The 20680-nt window shown below is 38.1% G+C and overlaps 2 protein-coding genes across 7 annotated transcripts; one reads left to right on the forward strand and one right to left on the reverse strand.

Annotated features, from left to right (window-relative positions):
• Positions 1 to 28: 28 nt before the first annotated feature.
• micall1a (MICAL-like 1a) lies at positions 29 to 15911 on the forward strand. 2 transcript variants are annotated; one of them, XM_041982618.1, is made up of 16 exons: positions 29 to 902; positions 5196 to 5244; positions 7004 to 7145; positions 7228 to 7328; positions 8452 to 8600; positions 8847 to 9430; positions 9516 to 9576; positions 9763 to 10169; positions 11706 to 12076; positions 12166 to 12300; positions 12399 to 12525; positions 12622 to 12712; positions 12803 to 12876; positions 14287 to 14401; positions 14483 to 14529; positions 14654 to 15911. In XM_041982618.1, exons 1-16 carry the CDS (start codon positions 760 to 762, stop codon positions 14785 to 14787), a joined length of 2730 nt encoding a protein of 909 aa, XP_041838552.1. In that variant the 5' UTR covers positions 29 to 759; the 3' UTR covers positions 14788 to 15911. The 2 variants fall into 2 exon arrangements, with proteins under 2 accessions (XP_041838552.1, XP_041838553.1); XM_041982619.1 differs by having other exon boundaries at positions 12169 to 12300.
• On the reverse strand, positions 15912 to 19681 carry c4h22orf23 (chromosome 4 C22orf23 homolog). 5 transcript variants are annotated; one of them, XM_041982630.1, is made up of 7 exons: positions 18124 to 18173; positions 17689 to 17789; positions 17053 to 17115; positions 16825 to 16974; positions 16587 to 16724; positions 16292 to 16392; positions 15912 to 16134 (listed from the first exon to the last, which is right to left on the reverse strand). In XM_041982630.1, the coding sequence occupies exons 2-7, from the start codon at positions 17780 to 17782 to the stop codon at positions 16048 to 16050; spliced, it is 633 nt and encodes a 210-aa protein (XP_041838564.1). In that variant the 5' UTR covers positions 17783 to 17789; positions 18124 to 18173; the 3' UTR covers positions 15912 to 16047. The 5 variants fall into 5 exon arrangements, with proteins under 5 accessions (XP_041838564.1, XP_041838562.1, XP_041838560.1 ...); XM_041982628.1 differs by lacking the exon at positions 18124 to 18173 and adding an exon at positions 19663 to 19681 and having other exon boundaries at positions 16825 to 17115; XM_041982626.1 differs by having other exon boundaries at positions 16825 to 17115.
• Positions 19682 to 20680: the final 999 nt, after the last annotated feature.

The following is a 20680-nucleotide window of genomic DNA, read 5'->3' on the forward strand; positions in this document are numbered from 1 at the left end:
CAGCTCCCTCACTTGAGTCAAAGGGGAACAACAGGATAGTTAAGAGAGCAGTGACAAGCGAGCTGCCAATGGACCGACCGACTCAGATGGTTTAGCAACTGGGACGGGGCATCTTTATTCAGTATTATCGGACCGAGATTTAGTTTTCATTGTTTTAATTCAGATGTATTAAGAAGGGCGTCCAGAAAAACGAGCGGTATCACAGACTCTTCATCCAGCGTTTCAGCCGTTGCAGTCCTTGTACCAACAAACAAAATCTCGTCGTGCTCTGTTTCAAGGAGGAAACTGTCACCTCTGTTTCGACGGTATCTGCATCATCGCCTGAAACTGCCTTAATCCGCCTTTATCCTTTCATACTGCGCACGAAAAGGAAGAAAATCTGCAAACTTGGAGCTCGCAGTAGGCTGCCATTGCTGCTTAGCTAACAGGGCTATTTGAAGAACTTTGTTGTAAAGCCCCCGTTATCAACTCTGGATATCAACCGTGTTCTCTTCCCCTTCATGCAGGCGTGTGTTTATAGCTCCACACGGGAAATGAAGTTTATAGTATTTTTTGTAGTTGCAAAAGTTAGCTAATATCTTGCTCGTCTGCAAGCCATGCTAGTGTTTTTAACTTGTACATAAATGTACCGTATCTTCTCATCGGGTGTTGTCTGGCTCTCCCCACTGCACCACCAACAGACTGCTGCTTGTGTCCTAACACGTTTAGGACAAAAAAAAACATTTTTAATCTTTCACAGATTTTTTTGATAAAACAATAATGGGATCGCTAAAGGCCCTACAAGAGTGGTGTCGGATACAGTGTGAAAATTACAACGATGTGGAAATAAGGGACATGACAACGTCCTTTCGGGACGGCATGGCATTTTGTGCCATAATACATCGTTACAGACCAGATCTTATGTAAGTAATCTTATGTCTAACGATCAAGCTTTATTACTAACTTTATTACTAATTTACTGTTCAGGTACAGTAATTACTTGCATGTTTAAACATTGATGATATAAATGAAATTTAAACTAACCTGTGAATTAATCTGGAAGCCAGATTATTCTGAAACGTTTTAGAGGGACTGGTTGGTTCATGTAAACAAAAATTCCTTATTTGTTTATTTCCATGTTTGCAGTAGAAATTGCGTTTAAACACTACAGTAAATGGGGTTAGATAACCTGACATTTATGTTTAATTTGAAGTCTCGTATTTTTAACAGTGTTTGTGTTTTTATTATTCTCAAAATAATTTGTTATAGTAACAATATAACAATATTAATGCTGTAGTATGAGAAGCCACTGTAGTGTAATGATCTCAGGCTGACAACCCATGCCATGTCTGTTAACACACCCTCACTATGCATTTTAACGCTATACAGGGACTACCCAAGATACCACAAAACACAATAACATGTGTTTGATTTATTATCGAGACAAGGGAATAATTACTTGTTATTGTTTTAGTTTAGACAAAAGGCAGAAGTTTTAAATCAATGGACAGAGTTGAGTTTGGCCAGTATATGATCAGACACTAAATTACCAACTTTGGCCCTTGACTGTCTCTGTTCCCTTTATATATTAAAAGACCATCCTAAAATTCAGTTTCAAAACCTGTTTCTTTATCGTCTGGGTTGAAACAAGGTTGCACAATATATCATTTAAAGATCAGTATTCCAATGAACAAACTCTCATTTGACAAATAACAGTACATGTCAAGTAATGTGAATGATCTGAAAACCTCATAGTAGAAATGTTTTTTATTTAACTATATAAATATAGTTTGTCACTAGTTATCATACCTGATTGCTAGGCAGCATTGATTTTATTTTTTATTATCAATTAACGGGCATAAAAACCTTTAATATCAGGGGTGTTACATTCAGTTTAGTTCTGGGCCACATACAGTGCAGTTTGATCTCAATAAAAGTGAATGAAATAATAATAATAAATAAATAAATAATTTATCCCAAATGGAAATTGTGTGCCTGGTCAGTAAAATAACAGCATTGTTACCTATAAATAACAGAAAAATCCTAATTTTCTCATTTGTTTTAGTGCAAAAAAGTTAAAATTTACAGATGTTTACATTTAATAAACTATGAGTGCAGTTTCAATTATATTTTGCCTCAGTTCATTAACATGTGCATTACAACTTAGAAATCACAATGGATCTACAAAATCACAAAACATTTAATCACAGGTACCTGGGACTGAAAAATACAGTATTTCACATTATGCCCAGAATAACTTGTCAGGGGCTTGAAATTATTTTAAATGTACGTACATGCACATTTCCACATGTGTGTAGTAATCCTGACCACCTGAACTGACTCACTTCATAGTACAAATTGAAGCTACTCACTTTCATTGCTTTGCAAACAGTAGTTTAGAGTTTAAGCTCACAAAAAGTCAAACATTAAAATTTTTTCTTCTTTTATTTTTATTTTTTTTTCTCCCACAAAATCCTGAAGATTATAGTGATGTTATTTGCAAATCGAGCTGTACAAACCTTTTAATGTCTACCATACTGAAGATTGAAATTTACATATTTTTTTCTAAATTAGTGTTTTAATTAATCCTTGCTTGAAAGGTTTCTGTTATTTGCAGTGATAATACATATTACACAAAGTCTGACCTCAATTACTTACTTTGGACATGGCAAGCCCTGTCTGCGAAGTTGTCTTGGCAGATCATGTTGTTGATGCCATCAGGATTTCCTGTTAAAACATGTCAACAGCCTTCATTGTAGTAGATGGATTGTGTTAACCATCTGTAGGTGGTGTGTTCTGGATGACAGGGAATGTGGCAGGATGATTATATGGTAAATATTTTGCTCACGCTGTTCACTTTGCAGCGAGTTAGTCAGACTGTGACTGAATGTGATAAATTTTTATTTTATTATATTTTAAATGCAAAAAACACATGTAGAACTTCATCCTCATGAGGCTAAAATTATTTTAAATTAATTTATCCACCATAAAGACCAACTAAAAAAACCAAAAGAGAATTTCTTACTTTGTAGAAATAACACACAGATCAACAGCTTATTCTCATTTGCTATCATTCTCCCAAGTCTTGGCTTTTGAGAAGGAAAAAAGGCATTTAAAGAAACACACAACAATTATATATTTATACTTTTTCCTCTGACAATCGTTTTGCTATTTAGTTATTTATGCTATTAATTTACCTACTATCCTCACAAAACCAACTCTTACTAAGCAAAACTTTCACTTCATTCCATCCAAAGAGCACCATTATTTATTTATTTATTTATGTTCTTTTCAGACATATAACTGTCTTGTTTCTAGTTGATCTCTGGCTGCTTCTGATTGGGCATTATTGTCAGTTTAAGCTTTATTTTTAGTTAAAAAAAAAATTGGACAGGAAGTGGCATCATCATATTTTATGGGTTTAAAAAAAGAGGTCCCTTAGAAACACACTAGTGCTTGAGATCATTTGTCATTACCAAAATGCGATAAATTATTAAGGATCATGCATTGGGGATTTACCTTTTAGAGTTTCTGAATAAACACTGTGTTTTGGAATTGGATTGTAAACCTCCTGGATGGGATAGAAATGCCTGGATCCGTAGATCACCTAAAGATCACAAATTAACCCACAGAGATACACACTACTGTTCCTGAGAAACTGTTGACAACGTAAGCGATAGCACTCGGTGCAGGAGATCTAGCACAGTTGTAAGTGTTAAATCACAAGTGTGAGTGGAGGCATTTTTAAAGCTCTGTTTTTAGCTTTATTGTTTCAGCGTGTGTCCGAGCATGCCCCACAGTTCAACTTTCTGTCTAGCTACACTTGACCGGCTAAACTCACTCTGATCCAGACAGACAGCTCATCAGGCTAATCTGCAGCTGAGACCTCCACCTGTCAAACTGGATTTAGCTCCAACGCAGAGCCAGGCCATTGTAGTGCAGCTCTGTACTCTGCAGCCAATGTACTCCTCATCAAAATACATGGCAGTGATGCAGAGGGGCGATGTTAGCACAGCAAGTGGCTTCATCAGAATTCCTTTAGCCTCTGTCAACTTTCCCTTCGCCTGCTAGGGAGGGAGTAGCTGTGGTGGACTTGTGGAATAGATCATTTGAGACTTTTATAACCATAGTACACAGAAGACTGCACCCACTGCAGCCTGTACTATATATAGATAAAACTTAGTTCATATACTCACGCTTCTCTCTTCCCCCCCTGCACAGGAAATTTCTAGATGTCTAAAATGCGTTTGTGGTCTAACTTGCTCCTCCTCTGAAAAGCATATTACACATAAAGGTGTATTAATTTCAAGTCTTTTGAGTCTGAGTGAACCCAGTTTAGCAGATGTACTGGTTCACCCTGGTTTTTATAACATGGATTTTAAACGGCTGACACACAGACATGGAGATGCATCGTTTCTCAGCTGTGTTCTTTCCCAAAATAAACCTGTAGAGAGTCACGCTGGATTAGGTTTTAGCCGCACACTTCATTATATTTTGTCAGAGGAGGTTGGCTCTGTTATGTGAGGCTTGAGAATCTGAAGCCACACTGACAGTTTTCGGAGTATTTTATCTGAAGTTTGTCATTTCAGTGTGCTACTTTGGTGATGTTGTCATGCTGGACTTAGTTTGACATGATCTTGATATTAGAGTTGCTGCTTGCTGTGTTTGTGGCCATGGGAACTAGATTAGAGAGAACAGAGGTCACTTTGTGTAGCTCCAACACGGAGCCCATTCATAGGATTTTCCCTTCTTGAAAATTCTGCATGGTTGCCACACGCCCTCATCAAGGTTACAGTGTTTTCCCTGCATAGTGTTGTCCCCTCTTCAGCACATATTTAGTTACGCACACAACCACACTTTCATCCCACAGCGCCTCAGACATTTTCCAGCTTTACTGCAGGAAGTTTACTGGCAGGAGCCTGGTTTTAGTTCCTAACTCCAGGCATTTCAGAACTGAGTCTTGTAATTATCAGCCCTACTCCTGTTTGGCCCTGCTGCTTCATTTAATTTGTTTTAGCTATGTTTTTCATATCAGACATCAGTCAGTTGTATAGTATGAAAATTTTTGGTGGTAGGTGGGAAGCCTGGCGGGTCACTGCATACACTAAGTGAGATTATGTCAGCATGAATTATATAAGTTAATTTGCATTGTGTTTAGCTACGCTGGTTACCTGCAGATATGGCCTTATCTCATATGTTTTTCTTTTTTTTTCCAGAGACTTTGACTCGCTGTCTAAAGAAAATGTTTACGAGAACAACCAACTGGTGAGTTAAAAGTCAAATTACCAGCTGAATGTTTTGAATCCATATTCTGGAAATGTTTGCTCTTAATGGGGGGCAGAGGGGGATCTCATTTATATCCCTCACTCAGCTTTTGGCTTCTGTTACATCTGTGACCTTATCAGTACACGCAGTCACGACGTGACGTTTGCATCTTTAACCCCGGTTTAGTCTGACGAGGCCCCAGAGTGGGAAGGAGAAAGTCAGAACATTCAGAATCAGACAAAAAGAAAAATCCTGACAGTGACCTGTGAAGAGAGCGTTAAGAGAGGATTTTTAAGAGCAGATGTGTTGAATTTGTGATAATTTCTCTCCCATTTCCACACTGATGACAGAGTTATGAGAGGTGAAATTTTTTTTTTTTTAGCATAGCTTTTGTGGTTGTTTCTTGCTGTTAATTTATTTTTTAATGGAGCTCTCAACAAAAAACAGTTTGTTGGCTGTAATGGTGTTTTTTTTTCTTTTCTTTTTCCATGTTAAAAGGCCTGTTTCATGTTAAAAAGGGTCTTATCTGGAGTACAGTATATTTCAAAATGATCATCAAGCCAGATTCCTTGGTTTTATATGGCTTAAATTAAATTAATAAATGCATTCATGTTTTGGGGTTTTTTGTTTAGTTTTTTTTTATTCTGTTGTCAGTGTTTAAATCTAATAAATAAAGTTGGGTACATGGTTGCAAACCAATCTGGACCAACACATTTTCCCTTTTGGTTCAGCTCTTTCTAAAACTGTAAGTGTGTGGGAATGCAGCCAGGCTATACTACGCTGTAGAGGTGTGGATTGATCCAGGTGCATGCACGATTGGCGTGTCAAGATTTGAGTTGTACCCAGTCAGCAGCAGAGGGACCCATGGGGCCCTCGAGAACTGGTGAGGATGATAAATTTGAACCCACTGCTCAGCTGAGCCCATGTTTACAACTCTTCCTACATAACTGTTGGAGACTTAAGTTAGCAGCTGTATTTTTTCCTGTATGCACGTTATTTCTAATTCTGAGTTAAATTGTAACGGTTGCTAATTAAATTCCATTATTTCACTGTCAAAATATATGTGTGGACTGAGCTCATCAGGTTTTGTACATTTTAACATTTATATTTATATACAGTAAAGTTATTGTCATTTTGATTAGAAAATGTTTTGGGTGTAAAGCCCACAGTATGTCTAACGAATCAGCATTATAGTAGGAGGTAGAAACAAGAGAGAATAACTGAAAACAGTATTTTGTGAACAGTACAGTGCAGTTAATTTTGACCGAGGTGTAGTTTCTCTTTGCTTATATGCAGCTTTCTTTGGCAGAGCTACCTCAGGGTTGCATAGCTGCCAATTTGGTTATGTAAACTTAGTCATGCACTAATTTTCTTAAGTGAATCCTAATGTCATTTATCCCCAAAAGGACAAAATGTTGTAATCATCTGGGATAATTCTGGGATTGTGGACTGCTGGTTAGTTAGTTAGCTTTAAGCGTGTTTTCACAAGAATTCTAGGAAACCCTCAGATTAAAGTTGGTTAAAAATAAAATGCCACAATGCATTGTAAGACCCAAAGTAATCCAGATTAGTTGCTCAGATTGTGTCTAGTCAGAGTTTGACTTTATACAAGTAAGGTTTCCTGATGTGCAGATAATGATATTTTTTTTTCTTGGTATGCATGTAACTTCATTGCTTTGTGTTTCTCGGGTACTTACCAACTGGCATCTTTTCTTGTAAACTAATCTTTTCTGTTTGTTCCGTCTTTGCTTCATTGTAGGCATTTGAAGTGGCCGAGACACAACTAGGGATTCCAGCCCTGCTGGATCCAGAAGACATGGTGTCCATGAAAGTGCCTGACCGGCTTAGCATCATCACATATGTGTCCCAGTACTACAATTTTTTCAACAACAAGTCGCAAGGTTTGCTAACTAAATACGCAAGGATTTGATATGAGATTAAGCATCTTGTAGGCGTTGACTCTCTTTACCTTTTGTAATGCAGCAAACCCCCCTTGTATGAAGAGGCTGAGTGCACTCAGTCATAATGAACCAGCTCAGAAAAGGCCTCCAACCCCTTTAGAAGACAAAATGGTTGAAACTGAGGTAAGTGGACCAACATCTGCTTAGTGTACATGTTGCTTTTTCCTCTCTGAGGCCTGGTGGACTTTGGGTCACACTAAACTTTAGAAGCTATGCATGATTTCTACAGGAAATGCATGGTAGCATGTTATATGTTTTTAATGATATTCATTGGTGTGGAAAAGCACAGTAAAATCTTTTGAACTGTGGTCTTAGTCTTAGAGTATATTGCTGTACATTGAAGTTTTTCACAATAAACTGATCACTGTGCATGAGCTATTTGAAGGAATTAACTGCATAAACCTCCACAAGCCTGCCTTTTTAGTACAACAATGAAAAATATCCACCTGCGGGATTTTAAAATAGCTCCATCCTTGCTGGGGCATTGTGTTGCACAGCAGGGGAAAAGTAGAATAAGTCTACAAAGATAGCCTCTGTATCCTGTTTCTCTTTTCTCTCGCATGCCTTCAACTTCTTTCCTCCATCCCGTACTGGTATACTTCTCATCACCCCCTCCCTCACCCTTACCTCCACCCCTCTTCAGATGGACTTTCATTCCACTCCCTCCTCTTCCTGTCCTTCATCCTCACATCTGGTCCCCCCTCCACTCTCTGGTCCTGAGCCTAGGCAGTAGTGTGGGGGTGGGGGTTGGGTTAGCAGGTGAAAGGAAAAACTGTTAGGTCAGTCTTTTTCAATCATTGCTTGTTCATAAAAGACTAACAGTGGTATTATCCTAACACACTGCATGTGCCAAATGTTGCTGCTTCTGACCCCTCTATATAACCCATAACACAACCCTAAAAACTTTATATTAATCATGCATATAGAAATAATAGTACAAAATACACCAGACTATCAGAGCCACTAACCTCTGCTGTTTGGATTTTTTTTTTTTTACTAATAAATACTTTATTATGACACTTTTTTGTATTGATCAGATTATGTTTTAAAGATGAAAATGAAATTATAACTCACATGAATCAATAAGCTGTAGGTGTTAGAAGCTAAAGAGAATGAACAATCCACTTCCTCAAATCCTGACTCCGTGTATGATCTCCCCTCCCCCATTACTCTTCATCTTACCCCTTCCCCTGATGTCTCCTCCCTGTCCCCTTCCTGCGAACAACCTCCCGGCCGCTTGCATTAGCCAATCCAGTCCGATCAGACAGGTGCGGAGGCAGCGACTACGGTCAAGCTGCGCTCTCTGAGCAGCACCTGCGCTGCCTGTCAGAAACACGTCCACCTGGTGCAGAGGTTTCTGGTGGATGGCAAGCTCTACCATCGAAACTGTTTCAGGTGAGAATGGCAGCTCTGATTTATCATATGTTACCTGTTAGACTTGAATAATTTGATGGCACAGCTGTTACAGGATATGAGATTTAATATGACTTAAATTTTCGTTTCAATCCAGGATGAAAATGGTGGATTTATGTCAGAATTGCAGTATTGAGTGCTTACTGTAAAATCGGGCTTTAAGAAAATAGCTTTATGAATATGTGTAAATGTGTATCTTGATCTTATTTCCCTCCTGTGTCATTTTAGGTGCACCGAGTGTCGCAGCACTCTGCTTCCTGGATCCTACAAAGGAAACGAGTCAGGAGCATTGGTCTGTACACGTCATCTTACGAGGCATGCCTTAGCCAATCAGAATGGTCGACCAGATCTTAGTAAGAGACCAGCGGCAGTTCATCCTGCTAGGATTGGTCGCAGCACGGTTCATGACACCGGACCCTCTGAAAGGGATCAGGCAAAGACTCCTTCTCCTGTAGGGCAAACAAATACTGACATGCCAACCAGTGACTCTGTTTCAGCTGCTCCCGAAATAACAATCAAAGAAGATTCTCTGGATAAAACGAAGGAGATGGATGGCAGTAGAGAGACAGAGGAGAAATCGCGCCCTTCCTCTCCTCCAAACCCTTTCGATGAGAGCGATGAAGAGAACAATGTGGAAGGAGAAACAGAAACGCCAGCTCATTGTACATCTGAAGGGGACTTGCCTTCTACACCTCATGTTGAAGCACCCAGTCGACCGATACCTGCACCCCGAAGAGTCTCTGAACCAATGGCTCCACCTCGCCCTGCCCCTCGTGCTCGGCTGGCCCCCGCAGCAAACGGCCTCACAGTCGGTAAGTTTCTGTTGCAGAGCATGAATGACTTTAAAAAATTAATGTAACATTTGCTCACAGTGAAATTTTTTTTTTTAAATGACAGATGAAAAGCTGAAGCCTCCAACTCCTCCTAAACCTCGAGAACGATCCCAGTCTCCTGGCAGGTATCTGAATTTCTGTTACACACCTGATCTCTTCCTCTGTTACCGTTTCATACACCATAACCATGTCATTGGTGTTTGCTGGAATTCTCAAAACCATCATGTACTGTCAGTTGCCCCTTTTGTCTTTTGTCCATTTTGTTTTCCTCTGTGTGACCCCTCCATCACTATCTGTGTCTCACTGTTCAGTGGAACCCATAAACCTAAAGACCCACCTTGGCTTGCCCTGGTCCAATCAGAACCCAAGAGGAAGAAAGCTCCTCCCCCACCCCCACCTGGACAGGCAACACCTCCAAAAACAGGTTCTATGTCTTCTCTCCAAGGGGAGAGCTCCAGACCCAGCACTCCCCCACAGCCCTCCAACCCGTTTGAGGATGACGATGATGAAAATGGTGAGGTAAATGAAGAAGAAGGGAGCGAAGGAACAGTTCCATCCACTGTGGCAGCTAGTCATCCATGGTACAAAATCACTCAAGCGGCTGACACAGCAGGTACAGAAACTACAGGGAGCTCGTCCCGCTCTGCCAGTCCTGGAAGTGCTAAGAGCAAGAAAAGACCGGCACCTCGTGCTCCACAGCCCCCTGCTGGTAAACAAGGTTGGTTTCAGTCAGAACTGCAAACAGCATCCGGTCAGATTTACATTTACACTTAACAAACACTAAATATTACACTCATTGTTCTATATCCTCAATAGTCTTTGTTATTTTGTGTGGTCAGCTGGTTACAGGTTATACCAAACTGGCCCAAGCAGGGCAGTGACGACTCACTGAGGATTTTTGTTCTGTTGTGTTATGATGGCCACATAGTGAATGGATTTCCTGCACCGTTTTTGATTTGCATTTAGTCACGATGAATAAAAATATATTATTGGAAACACTAAAAAAAGTTACAATGCCCGACATAGTAACACTTCTGAGTGTTTCCATTCATGTTAGTATGTTCCGGTGTGTTTTTAATCAGAAAAACTACTTATTTTACTTGCACACAATCAATAGCAATGTAGCCTAAACTGCTGCTCCCTAGGGACACTTTTTAGTCTAGTTTTTTTTCTAAAAGATCATTTCAGATTCAGGCCACCAATTTACTCCACTAATACATCCATACAGTCACACAAATTAATTTAATGAGTGCCGAGAAATAAATTAGACTAAAATCTTTGTAAATCAAGATAAACTTTTCGGTTAATTTAGGCAAAATTCCAGTGCTTACCTGTCGAGGAGAAACTTTGTCAGCTCAGACTTCTCCACCTTTCAAAAGATTTTCCAATATTGAGCCTTGTTTTATTCCGTTTTTGGTCGTTTGCTTTTTTTAGCAGGATGCAGAGGCTTTTTAGGTTTTTCTGAAACTAGTTCTGGTCCGCTTGTTTTACTAACTTCCATTCCTGCATGCTGATGCTCTTTTGCCGACATAAAATACCAAACGCTGCCTTGTTGTTGTTTGGCAACTGTGGGGAGTCACATATGATTGGTTAAGGAACCAGGAAGTTGGAAAGAGCAACACGGTGCACCCAAGTTATTCCAGCACGGAGCTCTTATTTTGACGGAGAAAAACTTGACAAAGACACTGTTGATGTAGGAGACAGATTGTTTATAGGGAAGCTTCCTTTTCTCCCTCGCAGCAAATGAGAACATTTTAAATTATTTTTAAGAAAAAAAATCCCAAAAATAATTATTAGCAGCCTTTAATTTATCTGTAAGCTTTTCTGCCTGGTATTGCTGCTTCCTCTATTCGGCAGACATGTTCTGATGTTTAAAGACGATAAACAGCAACTGCAACCTGTCTTTTTAACTTTTGACTTGTCACTTTCTCTATTATCCATCAAGTCGTCTGACTTTGAGAGGCCAGTCTTCAGATTATGTTCAGTATTATTTTTGGACTTTTGTAAAGTTTCTTATTATAACTTATTAATGTAACTGGAGTGAGTGATTATGATGTAAAGGTTACAGAACAAAAATAGTCCATTTTCAAAAGGCAGTAGATTTAAAAAAAAAAAAAGAAATGAAGGGAAGGGAAGGTGTTCTATGAATAGATGTTAACAATAAACCTTTTATTTTCCCTTGTCCTCTCCATTTCAATCTGTCCCAACTTCCTTGGTTCTTTATTTTTTTTTTTACCAAACCTTTCTTCTTTAGTTCTGTCTCACTCTCAGCCCTCCTCCTGTTCTCCCTCTCCAGCTCTCAGTATTGAGAGTTTATCTTCTGGCTCAGACCACAGCTCCTCCCAGCTCCCTTGGGGTGGCAGTGCCAGCAGTGACCAGGAACAAGGCTTCACCAAAAGCGTCTCAGAGCCTTCCATCTGTTCCCCCTGCGACAACTCCCCTTCCTCAGCTGATTGCCTGCATCAAACATCCTCAAACCCTTGTCCCTCGTCTGTGCTGTCAAATGCCAGCTCAGCTCCAGCCACACCACAGACCAGTCGCAACTCGGAGGCCAAAGGTACTGGAGCCCAACCACCACGGCCAACTGCAACCCCCAGCCCGCTGGCAACACAGACACACAAGAAGGTAATGAAATCAACTCCACATAAAAAATCATACACATTATATGAATACATCCACACCTATTCTAAGTTTTGTTTTCTCTTCCTCTTTAGCAGATATGTAAAGAGAACCCCTTCAACAGGAAAGCTTCCCCCTCCCCTGCTAAATCTGGAACCAGACCTCCAAGAGGCCCTCGTCCTGCCAGACCCCCTGCACCCGGACATGGCTTCCCACTTATCAAACGCAAGGTAAAAAAGCTAGACAGAATATGTGGAAAAACTTAATTAGATCGGATATACTGGCTGTTCCCACTTTGGGGATATTCACATGGTCCAAACGTGTGTAGGTGCAGTCAGATCATTACATCCCAGTAGAAGATATCCACGTGGAGATGGTTCAGCTGGAGAAGCAGCTGGATGAGTTGGAGCACAGGGGAGTGGAGCTGGAGAAGAAGCTGAGAGACAACCCTAATGGTACCTCACAACTCTGTTTTTAATCATTTCTTTAGTATGAAGTGTTTTGTATTTTTCCACTGTAATCTGTTACTGGTTTTGTTCTTGTGTGTTCAGATGAGGATGAGGAGCACCTGCTGGTGGACTGGTTCACTCTGATTCACGATAAACACCTTTTAGTACGACGTGAAGCTGAGCTGGTCTACACGTAAGTCTCAGGCTTGTGTCCTATTTTTTATGTTAATTCCACCCAGAAAATTCCTCGGATAAACATTTTGTTATATTTTTCTCTCTGTAGGGCGAAGCAGCAGAACCTGGAGGAGAGGCAAGCTGATGTGGAGTATGAGCTGAGGTGTCTTCTCAACAAACCAGGTGTCCAGTGAATGTGACTCATTTTCTGTATAGAAATGAAAAATGTTTTTTTCTTTCCTCATATAAATGTGAGGGAGGGAAATTTACCAGAAGCAGCACAGCCTTGTGATCCATTTCAGACTTTGAAATGTTTCGTTTAATTCAGTTCAGTGAAACAAGCACTTTAAGTTTTGTTTTTTGTTTTTTTTCACTTGTTTTCTATTTAACATTTAGGTTCCAAATAAACTGTTTCTTAACCCTAGAACAGGGGTCTGCAACCTTTACAATCCAAAGAGCCATTTTTCCCTCAGCCCAGATAATAAAGCGACGCTAGAGCCGCAAATGTTACGAGACCTTTTGAAAAAAGACAACTTATAATATTTGATAAATATCTACCATAGAAAAGTTGTCACATTTGAAGAACCACATTTTTATTTAGAGTTTTAAATTTTTTAAAAAAAGAAAAGCATAAAACTTTTGCAAAAAGAAGATAGACAGACTTTCTTCTATGGGATGTAGATATTTGTGAGAAATTAATTATGTAAAAAAAACAAAACAAAAACCCAGTTTCCAACCCAATGACTAGAAAAAAAGATTAAAAAAAAATATTACTGGTACTTTTAGTGTCATTATGTTGTGCTGGTTAGGTTGCAGACCCCGGCCCTAGAACACTGGGATTGGGTCATTTTCACCCCTGCTACATTGGTTTGAATGGTTTGAACTCAACATTAGTGTTTTAGGGTTAACCCCATTCACAATCATTTAAATAACCATCAGTGTATGTGTGTAATGATCAAAATGCAATCCTTAAAATGCATTAAAATGTTGCCTAGTAGCTGCAGGGGTTGGCTCCCGCCCCCCGCGACCCTGCACTGAAATAAGCAGGGATAAAAAATGGATGGACGTATGGGTGATATTAAAATGTGACACTGAGAACAACACTAAAAATTTGTATGCGTCTCAGGATTTTTGCTGGTGCACCCAAAATTAAAAAGTTTGCTTCACTACTGCAACCAGTGCAGACAGTTGGGAGTTTTTTTCTGTTTAACCCATAAGAGCCTGACGTGACATATTTGTCACATACAGTTTCAGAGACATTTTGCTGCAATTTATTGTATAAACTTTGCTTAAAATCCTGTTGAACACAATCTGATACTAGTCTTCTGTCCCCTAATAGATACCCAGAAGCAGAAAACCATATTATAATATTTTTTAATATATAACATGGTAATAAATGGTAGATAATCCCCCCCAAAAAAATGTTAATTCTTTTGTTACATTTGGTAAAAGGGCCAAATAAAGACCTCATTAAAAAAAAAATTTTGGACATTTCTTGCCATTTTTTCATGGGTCGGGCCTTTATGGGTTAAGTACAGCTGAAGTTGTAAATCAGGAATGATTCATTACACCCTCATTTTGTATTTTATTCAGAGAAAGACTGGACTGAGGAGGACAAGAGTCGGGAACAGGAGCTAATGGCTGATTTGGTGACCATCATCGAACAGCGTAACCAAATCGTTAACAACATGGACCAGGACCGGCAGAGGTAATCAATAACTGGTTGTGGTGGTATATGTCAGTAGTGTAGAATATACAGATTGATATTTTTATCATTGTTATGTAATAGGGAAGAAGAAGAAGACAAGCTTATGGAGGCCATGCTGAAGAAAAAAGGTACAATCATGTTTAAAATGAAACAAATTTAGTAACATGTTTCTGTTGCATTTTACTTATTCTTATTTTCCTTGAACTGTTGCTATTAATGCCATTTTATTTATCTTTTTTTCATCCTCATCAGACTTTCACAAGGATCTGGACAGTGACCACCAAAAGAAGAAAGGGGCAAAGTTTAAACCCATTAAGGTGCTGAAGAGGCTTAGCCATAAAGGAGAACCAGGAAAAAGCCACAGCCCTCGAAAAGAGAAAAGCTGAGGAGCAGAGGACTCCGCTAGCTCAGGAGGACTTTAAGCTATTTTAACAATACTATGTATTTAAGATGATGAGAGAAAAGAACCGACTTTAACTGTCTCATGAGTCACTTGCAGCCATGAATTCGCTCTCACTTATGACTCTTCTATAACAAGCATCGCTGGTGACTATTTTCAGCTGCCTTTGTGTGTTTTAAAGAGATACTCTGACAACTTAAGTACTTTATGAGCTTTAACCGCTGAATAGTCAAGCTTAGTGTTGGGCAGTTGTTTATTACTCGATAACTGTGTTCAGAAAGCTCTCGTCAAGGTTTAGAAAAGGTCTGATTTGTCACTTCATCTCTTCATATACAAGTTTTTAATGGTTTTGCTCTAATCTTGCACTCCTTGAATGCCCCGCTTCCCTACTTCTTTTTTTCATGTCTGGTTTGAACCTGTGGTACTTGTAAAGGTTTTTGCTTTAAGTTGCAGCGTATATTCTTCAATCAGCAACGCATACCTAAACACTTCTAGCTGCTATAATGTGTTTTTCTTGTGTGGTTGTCATTTGTGTACACATGAGGAAGCAGAAGATGGAAACAGTATTTATGACCTTACGGGGTCTGAGATGAGAAAATTGTTGAAGTATGTCTGATAGTTTTTATAAGATAGATCCCACATGCCATCAATAGAAAAACAAAGAATATCAACTAACAGAATACAAGTTCAAAACAGTTTTAACATGTGGAAATGTAGAGGCGAGGGGCTACATATGCAATCACTAATTTGTACTTTACTATGCCTTTGCTGTTTAGAGTTGCCTTAATAGGAAAAATGCATAATGATACTGTTTTAGTGCCATTTATTTAAGTTCATACGTATGTTGATGAACGTCATTGCAGTTCATGTAAAGTCTTTATGTTTACTCTCTTCATTCCTGTTTTGTCTTCTAGATAATGTATTTGCTCTCCATTGCAAATGGTAATTTGTTGTGTTTGTGTTTCTGCTCTGTGCCTAATGTCATGTCCAGCTGGAACCAAGGGCTTTTGTAGCACATTTTCTGTCCGATATACTGTCTTCAACCAGCAGCAGTTATTTTGAGTACTGACACTGATAGGGAGAAGAATAAAATAAGTTCCTGCAACTTGATCATGTTTACTGTTTTAATTGATATCCAGTGTCTCACCACATCTGCTTACAACACTGGAGCACAAAGCAACCCATGGGTTACACACTTCTTTGCTGAATCTTAAAATAAGGCGTTCATAGATGATAACGTATCCGCTCAGGAGAAACTGTCTGTTCTGCATTCCCGTTTTGCATCCAGCTTATCGCTGCTAGCTCGATCCAGTATCTCCAGTTCTTGAAGTTTCTGTTATTGGAGTAAAAACAACACTGGTTTAAGTATATTTTTGCTCCCGAAAGAGTGAATAATCTGTATTGAATATGAACTTAAGGATTGGTTAAGTTATAAATCAGCAAACATTCATGAATCGAAATTGACTGTTTCATATGAGCTGTCTGTTTACCTGCGCTATCTCAGTGTTGATGATGTTGATGTATTTCTTCTCCTGACCCAGTGCCACCATATCTGCCAGAAATTGTCTCCTTTCCTCTATTTCATTTAAAACTAAATTAAAAACAGGACAATTTCAGTCACACTGGGTAGATTTAGAGCTGCACAGAGGAAAACTTAAATTGAATGAATTTAGAAGATGTAGGTGAATTAGCACATTCTTTTTTGTGACGTCTTCATAAAATTTTTCAATTCTTAGATGGAAAATTGTAACTTTTATACCTCTGTTTCTGTGAATCCAACTTTACCTTCCTGATAGCGGTCTATCTCCTTTGACACTTCTGAATATGGATGTGATCGAGTTTTTTGAGACGATACAGTGGTGGACTCCTCTTTTCCTGTTGCCATGATGTCCTGTAACCTCTTCTTCTCCTTCTCTAAGTCTCCTTAGAACATATGTGTATAGGAGTGTACACAAATTTAATGAATAATCTACAGTAAAGCTGTGATTTCAGAATAACGAAGACTGACAGTTGAGGAACATACGTGTAGGACCGGGGCAGAACTTTTCCCTCTCATAGCTGTTCCCGGACCGACAAGATTCAGCACTACGTTTCTGAGACTTGAAGAGTTTATGTTTCTGGACAGACTGACTCAATTGAGAGGACTTTACAGGATTAGACATCTGAGGCAAACCTGAGGGGGTATATAATATATTATCATGAAAAATCACATTCAAATCACCCTGTTGTTTCCAATTTCTGTCTGACTTACTCTTTTGGCCTCTGTTGATCTGATTTTTGTGGAGGTTTGTGAGCTGTGATTCTTCTTTCATTACTTACCAAAAGAAAAAGATCATTATGAAAAACACTGCAGAAGCACATAAAACAAATGAATGAATAAATAAATGCACATACATAAAATAATCTTTCCCACAAACATTTTGGAACCAAAAGTTTGAGACCACTTTAAAAATATGGCATATTTAGGATTTAGAAAAATTCAATAACATTAATTTATCTGAAATTTAAAAATAAATAAATAAGGACAAGGGGTTAGACCTATTAAAAGCAGAGCAACACTTTACAAATAAATTCATGACAGGTTCAGGTGTATCCAGTACATTACTGGGCAGATTAAGATCAGAACACTAACAAGGTGGCTGTCAAACACTGGTCTCAGAGTAAAATCTCTAAATCTTGCACTACTTAGTAGATGATGAAGGAACCTCAAGCCTGGTCAGAACGACAAGGTATTTCATTCTTAAATATGTTCCACCCTCTGCAGGGTACCTTTATACTGCAGGAAGCTAATTAGCCCCAACCCATCATCTTGGACCTTTTCCCCTCTACAGTTACCTCAAGTGTTCAGGGTTAACCTATGTCTAATATGAGTAGTGCTTCGACTCACATCTCAGCAAGTCCTGTCTCTCCTTGCTACACTGAATGGATCTGGGATTATTCCACAATCCCCCGCTGGTTGTATCCTGTAAGGAGGCCTCCATCTGCAAACTTGACGACACAAAGAAGACATAAGCCAGACTCTAAGTACAAAATCCAAATCCAAGCTTCAAACCACTTTATTTATTTTATGTATTTTATTTATTTATTTATTTAAGACAAATACAGATCTTATTAGGAAAATAATAGTTTTCAGTACTTCTAGCCGCTATAACTTCTCAGGACGCTAAAGTGGTTCTTTACCAAAGTTGTAACAACCAGCTGATGCCGCGTGGCAACTTACGATATACGATTACGAGATATATATATATGTGTACCCTAAAAAATATTTAGAAAACGTGCACTTTCGTTTTAGCATTAACAACAGAATATTTTCAAACCTTGCTCAGGGGAAAGACAATACTTCTTCCTTCGTGAAAAAGAATACGAATCCTGTTGCCGTAGCAACGACGTAATGAAAGACGCTTCTGTGCCGCGGTGACGTTTTTTACATTTTAAACTTACGTTTTAGCTATTATTTAAAAAAGACGTCAAGTTTGTTATTTTTACTTCCAATATTTATATATTGGTGTTTATTTTGTTACTTTTGTGCAAATAATGACATGTTACATGTAAAATGCTTAATCAAACAAAAGCTCTTGTTGGTAATAAACAGGGGAAGTTTATTTATCATAAAGATTTACTTGGAGAAGAAAACACGTTTAAAATTAAACACTTGTACTTGTTTTTTTTTTTTTCAAATTGAGCCAAAAAGTCCAATTCCCAACCATCTTCCTAAGATTTAGAAATGATTTGTTCACATCTAGTTAATTTCTTATTGTCCATAGACTTATTTAACCCATGAGAGCCCAATGTGACATGTGTTACATACAGTTTCTGAGACATTTTGCTTCAATTTATTGTATAAACTTTGCTCAAAATCCTGTTGAACACAAGCTATTACTTGTCTTCTGTCCCCTAATAGATACCCAGAAGCAGAAAACCATAAGTAATAAACAAGAAATATGAAGATAAAAAACGGACAGCAATATATTTACATAATGACACAATATTATATGCAATAATAAAAATAACTATATTTTTAACTTGACCATATCAAAATTTCATATTCTCTAAATATATGAAGATAATTGCCAATTATATTGTCTGCATATTAAACACCATATTTCAGAAATAGAGAAATCCTAATTTAGAAATATATTTTTCTGAATTTGGTCATTTTGTTTTGCTTAAATTAGAAAACCTCAGCTCATTTGGGGCTTTTTTTTAGTGATGACAGAAAAGTGATGACAACTAATGACCACCAAAAAGTCACTCAATAGGGATAATATTCATATAAATTAGCAATATCTGTTTCACACTTTCAAGTATTTTAGAGTTAGATATTTCACAGACAAATTCTACAAAAAAAACAAACAAAAAAAAAAAAACTCTTCACAGTGACAGTTAAGACAAAAGAGGAGAAAATTAAATATTTACTAAAAGCAACAAAGGCCCAGTTTAACCAGAGGGATTATTAAGAAGTTAAAATTACAACATCTTGTAAGATATCAAGTATTAAACATATATAACATTTCCATAGAGTAAAGGAACTAAAAGAGTAGAGGTAAGTAATCCAGATACTGTAGCTCACACCGTACTTTCAAGGGTGAAGCCCCGAATGAAAAAATTCACAATGTAATCTTTATAAGTGTCTTTATAGAAAACCATCATATGTTAATAAAAAGGCTTTTTCAATGAAAATGCCCGCCACAGCTTGAATAGTGAATGTGTTGTATAATCGTCACTTAAGGGGAACAAGTGTTTATCTGTGGCGGGCTCGTCATCAGGGGTCAGCAGCAGCCAGAGCTCCATTATCTGTGTGAAGACAGCAGCCTGTCTTTGGCCTGTGTCGACAGATAAACAGCAAACAGAATATAATCACCTTTCACACGCAGGTCTTCTCAGAAGCTGCACGTACTCACAAGGAATATACAGTCCGACCTACGTATGAAAGGGGTTCAACTATTAGCTGAAAAACAAAAAGGATTCACTCGATTACTTAAACCATGAAAACAATCATATATCTGACATGTTTGTATGTTTATGCTTTAGCCAGCCCATCTCATTACTGCACCCTTAAAGTGAAATTTGAAGTCTAGATGTAGCTTCCTAATGAAAGACAACAGAAAACTGCATTTATTTTGCTTTAGTTAAAGCGTCAATTGTTGATGTAAAGTTTGGACTACATTCACACACACAGCGTCTGCATGGTGAGGAAACATATGCTTTATTAGTGTTAGACTTCTAATAAAGCAAAACCACATAAACAAGAAAAATTAATATGTAGGTGTTTGACCACATTTGTTTTTTAAATATATGTAAACACTAGATACCTGATCTTTCTTTTCTTTGTTACTATTTGGCTGTTTGTTCAGTCTCAAAAAGCTTTTGTTTGACTGTTACTAAAAGTATTGATTGTATACAAGAGACTGAAAAGTCCTTGATTTTGCCTTAGTTGTTCCTTTTTCCGGTGTTTGGCTTCTTCAGTGTACTGCCATTTAGTGTAATTCATGCTGCATGCAAAGTATAATCAGTTAAGTTATATACTTATTAATAACAAATTATGTTAAGGTTTATGTTGGATTGTAGGTCTATATTAAAAAAAAACCTGACAATTAATCTTTATGATCACTTACTTTCTTGAACGGTAACTTTTGTGGATGTACTTGTCAACATAAGCTATTTGTTGTCACCATCCCAATTATTATACTGTCAAATTTCAGTCTGAAAGTAGCTTATAGTCACACATTGTGATGTTAGTATTTGGATACAGGAAACAGGGATTTATTAAACGACCTGAACCATGAACGTTTCAGATTTTTAACTTTGCACAAATGTGACTCCACAAAATAAATATTAAATCAATAAAAGTGTATCAATATGTTTTCAAATATGCCAGA

This window comes from Melanotaenia boesemani, chromosome 4 (genome assembly GCF_017639745.1).
Source record: "Melanotaenia boesemani isolate fMelBoe1 chromosome 4, fMelBoe1.pri, whole genome shotgun sequence".
NCBI lineage: Eukaryota > Metazoa > Chordata > Actinopteri > Atheriniformes > Melanotaeniidae > Melanotaenia > Melanotaenia boesemani.